This window comes from Macadamia integrifolia, chromosome 2 (genome assembly GCF_013358625.1).
Source record: "Macadamia integrifolia cultivar HAES 741 chromosome 2, SCU_Mint_v3, whole genome shotgun sequence".
Classification (NCBI taxonomy): Eukaryota; Viridiplantae; Streptophyta; class Magnoliopsida; order Proteales; family Proteaceae; genus Macadamia; species Macadamia integrifolia.
The window spans coordinates 9,177,090-9,189,422 of NC_056558.1; the positions used below are offsets into that span (position 1 = coordinate 9,177,090).

The 12,333-nt window shown below is 37.3% G+C and overlaps 1 protein-coding gene across 1 annotated transcript; it reads right to left on the bottom strand.

Moving 5' to 3' along the window:
- Positions 1–478: 478 nt before the first annotated feature.
- On the bottom strand, positions 479–11,250 carry LOC122087975. The gene is made up of 5 exons (XM_042657119.1): positions 11,045–11,250; positions 9,758–9,923; positions 5,225–6,479; positions 1,667–1,812; positions 479–755 (listed from the first exon to the last, which is right to left on the bottom strand). The coding sequence occupies exons 2-5, from the start codon at positions 9,889–9,891 to the stop codon at positions 647–649; spliced, it is 1,644 nt and encodes a 547-aa protein (XP_042513053.1). The 5' UTR covers positions 9,892–9,923; positions 11,045–11,250; the 3' UTR covers positions 479–646.
- Between the last annotated feature and the right edge of the window lie 1,083 nt (positions 11,251–12,333).

The following is a 12,333-nucleotide window of genomic DNA, read 5'->3' on the forward strand; positions in this document are numbered from 1 at the left end:
TGCTAATATATGAACAGCCGCAATCGAAAAAAAAAAAAAAAATAAGGAATGCACAAACATTGTATCCTCCCAGTTGGTTCCTTCGAAGGATGTAGAAGCTCAATGTGGTTTGGTCATTTTGTCATCAGCAGCTAGCCTGTACCAACACATTTTAAGCTAGGGGCACCCCAACAATAAGATAGGTAGCCTTAGTTAACAACAACCATAGATGCCCCAGAATTAAAACCAGTTCAAATTAGAAATGCCAGCTTGCCAAGTTCAGTCTCATGGAACATAGGTGTGTTAATCAAAACCCAAATCCACCTGCCAACAGCTAACCATCCAAGCGGATGCCTTTAAAAATAGAAGCTTAATAAGTGATCCATCAGTTGCAGGTCAGTTAAGCATAGATTGCTTTTGGCAACGCTCACATCCTGGAACAAAGAAGGTTGAGTGCCCTGGAAGATGAAAACCTGTGGTGGCCATAGCAAAATACCTATATTCAATTTCATTCATCCCACCATGCCTGTCAGCTAACAATTTTAAAAGAGTTCACTAAAAAATCAGGTCACAAGGGACAAGTCACAAGCATCAAATCAAATGAATTTTTTAATTCATCCTACATGCCTATCAAAATTACACTGAAGACATACTCCGTAAGGGGAAATCATTGAGACCAAAACTTCACGAAGGAAGAGATGAAGGCTGTAAATACTGTCCAAAGTGGATTTATTTCTGCCTTCACAGATTTCTTGGATGCTCCTTCCCTTGATTCACTGCCCAAAGAACATGTACAGATAAAAGACTCAAATTAGTGCAAATTAAAGATACTTTCAAGGATATATAACAAAGATTCTCGAACTCTTGAATTATTCTCCCCAAAGGTTGGTCGCAACCTTACGTTTTTACAGTTTTAGTACAGCACACTTTTTTTTAGTGAAGGGTAAATACTGTTATTTCTCATAAAAACTGCATTAAATGACTTTCAGCTTTTTTGAAGACCCTTTTTTTACCCTTGCATCAAATACTACATTAATTAATTTTTGGGAATAAGATAAGGGGGAAAAAAATGTAAACTTACAACTTGTTATTTCACCACTTTGGGTTTTATATATATATATATATATATATATATATATATATCACTATATGCATTTATAGGGGAAGAGAATGCTACCCGCTTGGATTCCCCACACCTAGACACATTGGGAAGTGGAAGCGGGGGCAAGGGTGTCTTTTCACAGCCTCTCCACTTCCCCATGTGTCTGGGCATGCAGAATGCAAGCAGGCAGCGTTCTTACTCCCAAAGAATGGCCCCTGGTCATGTAGCCCTTGCGCCCAAGCACAGAAGATGGAAAAATTACACCCCCACCCCTGTGAAACCCCAAAAACACACTGCCCTTGTGCCCATTTGGGCCCCTCATTGATCCCCTGCTGGCGCAGGTGTCGCATGACCAGGGACTTCTTTTTCCCTATATATCTGGGAAGTGCTTCCTGTGAGAGAGTGTGGTTCCTACGCGTGTGGAAGGGCCAATGGGAGTGCACAAGGAAGTATCCATATTTTCATGGGGGGCGGGCCAGTTATTTTGCCCCCATATATCTGGCCATAGGGGCCACACTTCCCCACACCAAACTTTTCCCCATATATATGTATAGAATAAATGAAACAAAATTTAGAGTCCCTTACAGATTAAATCTGTTTAAAGTGGTATTGCTTCCTTCCCCAGTGCTTTGCCTATGTTCAATATCAGCTTTGGCTTTACTTATTGCCTCCTGGGATAGTGACTCTTCAGATGTAGAGGAAGAATGGACATCAGCTGGAACAAGTTTCGGCTGTAAAATCACATAAAACAAATTTAAGAACAACCAACCCCATAGTTAATGAAAGAAAAGAGTTGGGAGTTGGGAGTTGGGAGTTGGGAGGAGGGAGGGGGGGACGGGGAGCATCTGGATGGAATAGATGTAATGGATTCATACTGCAGTTGTGAAATTCATTTTCGGTGGCTATTCATGGTGAACTTTTTTAGGTGCATAATTATTTTGGTAATAAAATTAACATGACCGGTGATGATCATTATGTAAAGGGAAATCTGGCAAACTAAAAATTGTGTTATTTAGTATTTCGTTAACAAGGCACGCTATAAAGTAATCAGTGCAGCAGCATTTTTCAAACCAGCTATGGGACAAAATTAATGAGGTGATGACCAGTTTACATGAGTACCACCAAGTGAAAAGAAGCTGTGATCATCAGGGCACTATTTCGATAACAAGGCATGCTATAATGCAATCGATGCAGCAGCATTTTTCAAACCAGCTAAAGGACACAATTAGTGACGTGAAGATCAGTTTACATGGTTACCACCAAGTGAAAAGAAGCTGATCATCAAGCCACCAATATTAAGAAAATTATATTAAAATTTAATTTTTTATTATGGTCTCTTAGCAAGGTTCCCAAGCACAGCTGCATTTGTACATTGCTATCTTGTGTCCTCGTGAAAGTAAAAAAACATTCTGAATACAGAAAAAACAATTTAATTGACTTCTAAATTTTTCTAAATTATAGCATATTCAACAGTTAAATGTCATAAAAAAAATTAAAAAATTAAAAAATTAAAAAATAAATAAATAAAAAAATGGAGTACATTGTTAGGGTACCTTTGCATGGTTTCTAAGAAACCATTTCTCAACTAGAACTCGCTCTGGCTCCTAATAATCATATTTGGTATCACTTCTGACTTCCTATTTCCCTTCCTGAGAAAGGGAAATCCAGAGTGAACTTTTAGCTCATTCAAGAATTTATGAGAAACTGTTTCTCCTTTTGAGCTCTCAAGTTTAATGAACACATGGGCCAACGGTTTAAAATTGGGGACAAAATAGCAAAATCATTCTTTTTTTTTACGTCAGCCACTGCAACTCAACTACCTTGCTGCACATCTCTCCATCTGTAGAGAGAAAGGAGTGAAAACATAAATGCAGCAGAGAATGACCACATGAATTGGAATCAACTTAACTTATTAAGACAGACAACCGAGAAATAAAGGCTCCATGTCCCTCAAGTGGTCGATCTTAGCGTGCTAGCCGCTACTTCATTTCGTATACAACACTAAAAATCTCTCTTTTCCCATATCCCACCTTCCTTCTTTCCCTCTGATTTTACTCTCTCTCTCTCTCTCTCTCTCTGCAACTCTTCTCGCTTTCTGATGTGATCCCGGATTCCAAAACCTTAAATTTGGATCTCTATGGGTCCACAGATAACAAATGATTCAATTTTAAAGGAGCAATGGCAATTTTGTAAATCTGTGAAATAGTGTAGGAGAAAATTGGAAGGAACAAGCAGGGTTTAAAATTTAGAAGTAATTAAATTAAAGGGAATGATAAAACTAGAGTTTAATCTCAGATTGGGGATAAAACAAAAATAATTTTGGAAAGATGGGCAAAGCTATAATACTCTAGAACTTTCAAGAATTTCAAAATGGCCTGGGTTGAAACAGAAGCAAACTAAGAAGTCATAATCCAATCCTCAAACTGAAACAAAATTTGACTCTAACTTAGACCCTATATACGACTCCATCAACAGGAATAAAAGAAAATTACAAAATAACTCAAACCCAACTTCCTACCAACTGTGTTGACTAACTCCAACAAGATTAAAAATAAATAATAAAAATAATTAAAAATATATATAATTTATATTGATAACCCTAATGAAACCAACTCCTAACTGCATCACCTTCCTTATTTCACTTGACTCAAATTTGCATCCCCATATTTCAAACCCAGAAACCATTCTATAGGTCCTTTTCTGAGAAAGAGCAAGAATGGTTTCTGAGGATGGGTACCAATAGAGCCTTGTTAGTTCTATGGCAAAAATTTCAGTAACTCTATTGGCAAAAGGTCTCTTGGATGGCCCACCAGAGAAAGTCTCCTCCTACTCAACGACTCCCACCAAGTTAAGCCACATGAAAGGGTGACTTGGCCATTCTGACCAATGGATACATATAACGTAATGTCTCGATAAGCACATGCCAAACTTCAGAGCCAAGCTAAACCATTTACCTGCAATCAATTGGCATTTTTCCCTTTTGTTTTCAGCCATCCATATGTTTCCAACCATTTCCCAAAAATTTAACAGTTTGATGTGTCTGCAAAGCTTTGTTCTGCCATGTGGCCAATTCTGTTGTGGACTCCATGGATGTACTGCTCAGGAAACCATTCCCGCAGTGGCTGAGTATTAATGCTTTGCTAAATTTTTCATAAACAATACTTGGTCTAGAGCTTTTGACATTTCTATGGAAGTAATATCTTTTCTACATTCTTATAAAAAAATATTTTTATATATGCGTGTATGTAACATATGAGGATTAGTTCAAAACTACGTGAAAAATGGGGCTACCACACAACAACATTAAAGTATAAGGGCACTGGGTGCAAAAAGTGTGTCAACTTCAACTGAAATCGAATGCACCAAAATCCGCAACAATTGGCTACAAGATATTTCAGGAGGTTTATGTCATTCACAACTCCGGAATGAAATTTTTTGTCAAGTAAACCAAATTGTATGACTAGGATCTGTAACATCAGTCCATTTCCCAAGGACTATACATGTCCACCACATGCCATGAAGATGGTTCAATTGGTCGGCAAGACATTCAATAATACACGGCCCAAAAATATAGGAATTGGTCTCCTAACCATTCAACCTAAGAAACATAAATGGCCAGGTAATAGCAATTGCATCAGCTGGCTAAGTTTGTTCAAACAGCACAACTTTTGAAAAGGGCCCATCTAGTGGTGGCAACCCAACAGAGTGAATGTGGGAACCATATTGAATGTAAGTATGCATATAACAACCAATGAACTTTGTGATAGGCAATGCCATATAATTCCGTTTTCACAGACATAACTCATAAAGAAGAATTGGATTCTCATACTTCTTTAATGGATGCAGAGAATGTAAAATGGAGGGCACATGCTTCAAGGTGGCAGTCAGTATGAAGAAACCCTCTGCATAGCTTTCAGCATGGGTCCTTATAATTTATTATTTCTTTGAGGTGCAATGAACGTAATAAGGTTTCAAGTCTATTGGGACCTTATAATTTGTTATTACTTTGGGGTGCAATGAATATAATAAGGTTTCAAGTCTATCATCGCAATCATGGAATTGGTATCTAGAAGAAATTTCAAAGCAAAGACATAAACTAAAGTAATAAAACAACATAAAATGGAATATGGTACTGAGCCTCACCTCAATTCCACTTACTGTATTGTTTGGCTCGGCTGTCTTCAAGGTTGAGACATCATTCTGAGATACCTCAACTGAAGTTTGTATGCTTTCCAAAAGAGTACTCCTAGTGCTGTTTTGGGTTGCAAAGCAACTTAAATTTTCCGAAAATGTTTCTGCAATATTCACTGATGTTTTTTCATCCACTAAACCATGACATATTCCCTCCAAGGAGTCTATTCCGTCAATCTGTAAATCAGTGTTCCCTGTTGCTTCCCCTTTCTTGCTTTCCTGTTCGTTCAGGGTTTTAGTTACACCTCTTGCTTCTCCTGACATTGAATCCGCGCCAAGAATCGGCCTACCAGCAGATTTTAATGGAAATGTCTCCACAATAACATCCACTGCTATAGGATTTAACCTAGCAATAGGCGCTTTAACATTTTCAACTCCATCCAATTTTTCACAAACTTGATCCTTGGAAAATATTGGCTTGTTATCCACATGTGTTGTGACACTGCCCTGCTCCAGGGGTTTCCCTGCATTAATGTCTTCATGCTCATTCATGTATGAGCCAGAAATATACATCCCATTGTTGGAGGTCTGGTTATTATGACCATCAGATTGCCCACTAGAATTTTCACTAACTTGAACCACAGAAAGTACTGCCTTATCATCTACTTGTTCTTCAACACTGCCCTGCTCCAGGGGTTTCCTTGCATTAGAGTCTTCATGTTCATCCATGTGTGAGCCATTAGTATACATCCCATTGTTGAAGGTCTGGTTATTATGACCAGCAGATTGCCCACTAGAAGTTTCACTGACTTGAACCATGGAAAGTACAGCCTTATCATTTACTTGTTCTTCAACACTGCCATGCTCCAGGGATTTCCCTGTATTAGATTCTTCAGATTCTCCACGCATCAACATGCTGTCAATATAATTCTCATTATCAGAGGTCCGCCTAATATAAACGGTGGAATGCCCAATAGAAGTTGAAACCAGGTCTTTATGGATGCTCTGGTGATCATTAGAAACAAGACAAGATCCAGAGGATGAAATGGATAATGGACTTTCAGGTTCTATGGAAATTGATCCTAAAGGATAATGTTCAGAGACTTGTTCAGTGTCAATCTCTTCTGAAACCAACTTAGAAGGGCCAAGCACTCTATTTTCCTGGATAATTTCCCGGACAATCTCTCGGACTGTGTAGAAAGAACCACCAACTTCCTTGTGCGTGAGATTGAGTGAGGGAAAACTCCCATTGTTTGCTTTCTGGTACCTGAAAGCCAGTTAGGGTCCAAATAAATAGTATATCCAGATTGTGAACGACAACATTTTGATGAGAAAAAAGTGTAAAGATATTCAGATGACAAGTCTTACTAGAGCTGCCTGTTTTTTATCAGAAGCTAGTGATTCAGTTTTTGATGTAGAAGGTTGGGGGGGGGGGGGGAGAGCATGAAAGAAGAAACAGATGATTTACTAAGCATCGGCTGCAATAACGGGCTCCATGTCATTAATAGAAAATGCCTTGGTGGTATATCAATGAACTGGTTCACTAACAACTGCCTAGCGCAATTGGTGAGCTGTGGTGTGCAAAAAGCCCACGCTCACCCAAGGATTAAAGTATCGGTATCGGTTGCCGTATCGGTCGACCAGAATTAAAATACGTATCGGAGATACGCTAAGATACGCTAAAGATGCGCACATAAATAGATATGAAACACCTTTTTAAACACTTTTGAACAAAAAATTTGTTAAAAAAAACTATTGATAACATGTATTATGCATAAACACTAAATTGAGGGTATCGCACTAAGAATTCAAGGTTTGTAGTTGTCCCATAAATATAAAAGCCTTATTCCCAACCTTGATTTTCACTTTAGTTAGAGAGATATGACTGGCAGCAACTTAAGAACAAAAACCCCTCAAGAATTCGTGTTTTTTGAAAAAAATACTCATCTTTGCCATTATATGACCATAGCGCACTGTATCGGTACATACCAATACTCACCGACACGTATTGATTGATACATACCGATACTCACCGATACGTACTGATACTCATTGATACGTACCGATCGATACATACAAATACTTACTGATACATACTGATACATACCGAAATGTATATTTCACCTTGATTTTATATTTTTCATAGAGTATCAGTACGTATAGATAGTTTATTGGTACATATCGATATGTATCATAGGATATATATCGATACGAAAGGATTTTAAAAATTCCATGTATCGTATCGGTATGTATCGTATCGATCGGTTAAATTTAAGAAACGTATCGGAGGGTATCGTATCGGTATCGGAGATACTTTAAACCATGCGCTCACCAGGAGGTCTCGAGTTCGACATATTCTGTCTCCTTTTAGCTTTATCTATATGTATAGACATAAGCCATACCCCACGAGATTCAGATTTGGTGACTGAGATGCAGTTCCGCAAGGTGGGATGCTGATCTATGCTTGAGTGAGAAGCCCAAGTCATATCTTCTTCTTCTAATTTATTTCTTCCACTAATTTCTTAAACTGCAGGTAAGTTCTGATTTAATCCTTAATTGATTACCGCTGCTTATCTGCTGTTAATGTTCTGGTAGAGTAATCAGCATGTTATATATCAGTGGTAACAAGGGATTTACCAAGTTCCATGAGAGCCAGAATTCTGGGCAGAATTATAATTGGCAGATACCCTGTTTTAGGGCTCTCCTGCTTTGTTTTGGAATATATCATTCTGCAGAATCTGGCCATCAGATCTGTCTGTACTCTTCAGGACTTATTCACTATTGGGATTTGATAATCGACCAAGGCCTGATCACCATCAGACCTTCTGATCTGAAGATATCTGGTCCTAAATTTAGGATCCAAAGGTTTTAATTTTCTGAAATAGATCCACAGACGATAATCTAGCCGTTAGATTCCCTTGAGTATTTTTTCAGTTTTGTATATCTGAAGCCTAGTGACCTCAAGCAAAGCTGATTGGAGAGCTAGGATCCAGGTAGCCAATCCCATTTAGGTAGGTTCTACTGACCTATTGTTGCTGTGTTCCTTCCCTTCTACTATTAATATTGTTATTTTTCCATTTGCACGGATCCATGTAGCCGACCCCATTTGGTTGGGATAAGGCTGAATTGTTGTTTGTATATATCTGATTGAAGGACCAGCTTGACCAGAAAGCCAGCTTGATATGATTTGTGGATTTTGAAATACTAATTTTCTCTATAAAATGGTTTCTATTGGTAGTTCTGCGATCCTACCTGTTGGACAGAATCTAAAAACCTATTTCTAGGTTAAACCAGATTCCATTAGAAAGGCAGGAAGACTAAACCATCTTCCAAAAGGAGATGCAGAAATGTTGAAAAGACAACTATCTCACTTGCAAGCATATATAAGTGGCATCCAATAAATGACAGGGTTGCCTGATTTTGTAATCATCATTAATCAGACAAAAGAATATACGGGTTTTGAGAAGGGTAAAGAATACCCTCCCTTCCCCCCCTAAAAAAAAATGCTAAACAAATTTCAAAAAAGAAATTTGAAAATTTATTCCAGATTAGCATTCCAGATTCACTTTGAGTTAAATAGCAACAGAAGATATGTAAGAAGACAAAAAGCAATAAAAATGCTCATCATGCTTAATAGACCTTAAGAAATAAAAATGCTTACCCAATGATACCTCATCATGGTCTTGCCTCTTACAAGACAAGAGCTTAATGTTGGAAAATCGGTAACAGACAGAAACATCCACTCATTTAACATACTATTGTGTTAAATAACTTATTTTAGTCCCCAAGTGTGGACAATCTAAAAGCAAAGTAGGTTTTTGATATGTTACATATTTACTTGAGATAGAATGATACGATAATGAGAAAGTGTACTAGGTTTGGTTCTATGGATAGGTAGAGGCATCAAATATTACAAGAGAACAATGTCAGACACAATGTCAGTATTTGTTTCTCAAGTTCAACATATGAAATAACTTTAATAGCAGTTAACCTGCTACTGACAGTTATTCACCTGGGAAAAAAATAACTAACTTGAAAGTACTTTGTCAAAGTCTTACACCAAGCAAATTAAGAGTATACTCGTATTTCTAAAATCATACTTCATGAATTTAAAGATACAGTAAGGACCTCCTTGTGACTGTCCACCAGAAAGTTCAACTCTCAGATGGTTAGAGAAATCTAAGAAATGCTGAATTTCAGCTATATGAATCCAACGGTGACCCACAAATTGAAATTTACAGATCCGGCTTCTTGCTGCACTAAATCTTCAAATAACAAAGATGAAAGCAAAGGAGTATCCTCCATGATAAATAAGGAGACTTTATCAAGAAAGAGAATAAGAGAGCACACGCAAGCCGATTTGGTTCTTTATAACTGCAATGACACAGTCCGACATGGCATAAATACATAAAACAGATGAGTACAATTTCACTGATAATCCACCTAACTGCATATCTTCTAACGACAAACAGAAATAAGCTGGAGTGCCTTGATCTTAGCAATTAATAACCTAAAATGAATCAGCATCTTATAGAAACCAATTACCTCTGTATAAAAGATTCAACCATATCCTTCCTCTCCTCCTTTGAACGGCGAATTCGGGACTTCCTCCCTCCAGAGTCATTGCACTTAGCCAGGGCAAAAGTTTTGCCCACCCAGCTACCCTTGACAGTATTCATGATGTACAAAACTTCACGAGGATTAACGAAACCTGTGGGAAATAGTAAAAGATTAGTAGGGTGATTATGATACAAGTGCTTGTTTAATTATTCTCTTTGATAATATAGGTGCTACTTTAGAAACCACCCAATGAGGCATGACTCATGGGCAAAAAAAAACTAGAGGTCCTATAAGCAAACCAGCCTAGCATGCATGCAGGAAGAAAAGGCTGAACCCACCATTTCATAGATGCAAAACTAGTATCAAGAATGTGAAATATTAAACATGCTGAACCATCCAAAAAAGGGATATTTGGGAAAGGAATCTCACATGGGATCCATCATCCATCTAATGGTGGGTCTCACCCTTGTACATGGGAATGCCAAAAATACCATTGACAGATGATCATTAAAGTTGAAAAATACCTCTAGTCAATTCTCAGTTCCTAATGAAAGAAAGGAAAAGAAGAAAGAATGGGATAAAACTTCTTGACATACTAAGTAAATTGATTGTAAAATTCAATCAGACACCAATGCTTAATTACCTAGACTGATGTACTGTAAGATGCCTTCCAAGAAGCATAAAAAAACAAAAGTTTATCTCACGGTGACATAATTACAGGCTGAAAAATATAATAACCTGAAGTTTCAAGAATTCAATTGACAACAGTGCTAAACATAGCAATCAAGAATGAACAGTTTAGCCATATGTATGACCTAAAATGTTCATTCTTTCAGATATATGAAAAAGTAAGATTGCTACCATGGAAAATCTTGGCCGCCAAAGAAGTGACGCATCACGCATTTCGGATAAAGCGAAACCTATTCATATCACATACTGACTATTAAAGCAAAAAATTCAAATTGAACAAGCTGAAGCCATCCACATGGACATCTATGAAGAGCTCAAACCCATCTTCCAAGAACCCAAACTTATCGTCTCAGAAGGTCGAACACGACCAAGAAACTCCAACTCAAGCAGTCAAGCTTCAGTAATGGAACACACCAAAGAGAAAACCAAAAAGCCCAAGAAATTACACTCGTTCCACTAACTTCTGCGAAATGTACCAAATTAGGCGGATGTTTTGGACTACATTTGAGTTAAGAACCCAAAATAAATCAAGAATAGAGAAGAAATAAAAAGGGTAAAGGTAAACTGAAGGCTGAAGTGTACCTAGACTTCCCGAAGAATTCCCTGGATCCTCGAAGCACAGTCCTGTGGGAGAACAACCGTGCAAGCCTGCGAGGTAAGTAGTACTGGACTCCTCCGGCAGGCGCGCCTCCCAAGCAGGAACGCAGAAGGTTCTATGACTCGATTTTCTGTTCTTAAGGCGGCAAATTTTGCCTCTGAATTGTTTTTGCGCCACGTCAAAGAAGAACAAAAATTGATTTTAGGAAAGCCTTTTCATCAACGGCCAGCCCTTTTCAACCACATGCAAGGACACCTCCCGCCCTTGGATTTTTTTGGGAATGTCTGAATGACACGTGTATTTAAAACTTGATATATGCCTTATTCTTACAAGGTTTAGAAAATAGAGGATAAAAAAAAAGTTTTCAAAATTAAATTGAATTTTATTTTTCATCAACGGCCAGCCCTTTTCAACTACATGCAAGGACACCTCCCGCCCCTTGGATTTTTTTTTTTTTAAATTAGGAATGTCTAAATAATACGGGTAATTAAAAATTGACACATGTCTTACTTCTATAAGGTTTGGAAGATAAGGGGCATAAAAGAGTTTTCAAAATTAGATTGAAAATGATTTTATCATTATATCATTATTATGTAAATAGACATACAAAATAACAATATTACCTTTATTAAAAAAAATGTGATTAATTATTAATAAAATCTCATTTTTAGGGATAGAAAATTATTTATTCATTGAAAATTTGAAACTTGAATACAAATCCACTAAACATGGAGTATAATTGGCTAAACGATTGTATTAATGAATACAATCTTTCAAGCTAATGAATCGGCTATTTTGTTGATATTTCTAAGAACATAACGAAAAATACAAGAAATGAAATACGATGATAAATGTAAAATATCTTTTTTTTTTTTTGGATGATTAAATATCTTCATTTATTGATATACTATATGTGTGACTTATGAGGTGGCATCACATTCCATAACAAAATCAAGAATTTTTTTGGATGAAGAAATATCTTCATATATAGTGTTGAACATTTTGTTTTGTGGCTGCCTTTTAATGACATGATATTTAATTGACTCACTTTTGTAAAAATAACTTCTTGAGACTACATATGAAGCACGGTTTGCCCTCAAGGATTTTAAACTCAGAATTGGTGGTCGAATCGGTTCTTGTCAATTCCAATCTGTTCCTGGATTTAAATCAGCCAGAATCGGTCCCAAAACCCTAGAATCAGCTGCTCCGGAGTGATCCCCAAGACTGACTTCTGATTTTCCTGAGCAAGGTCTCTAGTATTTTCATTTCTCTT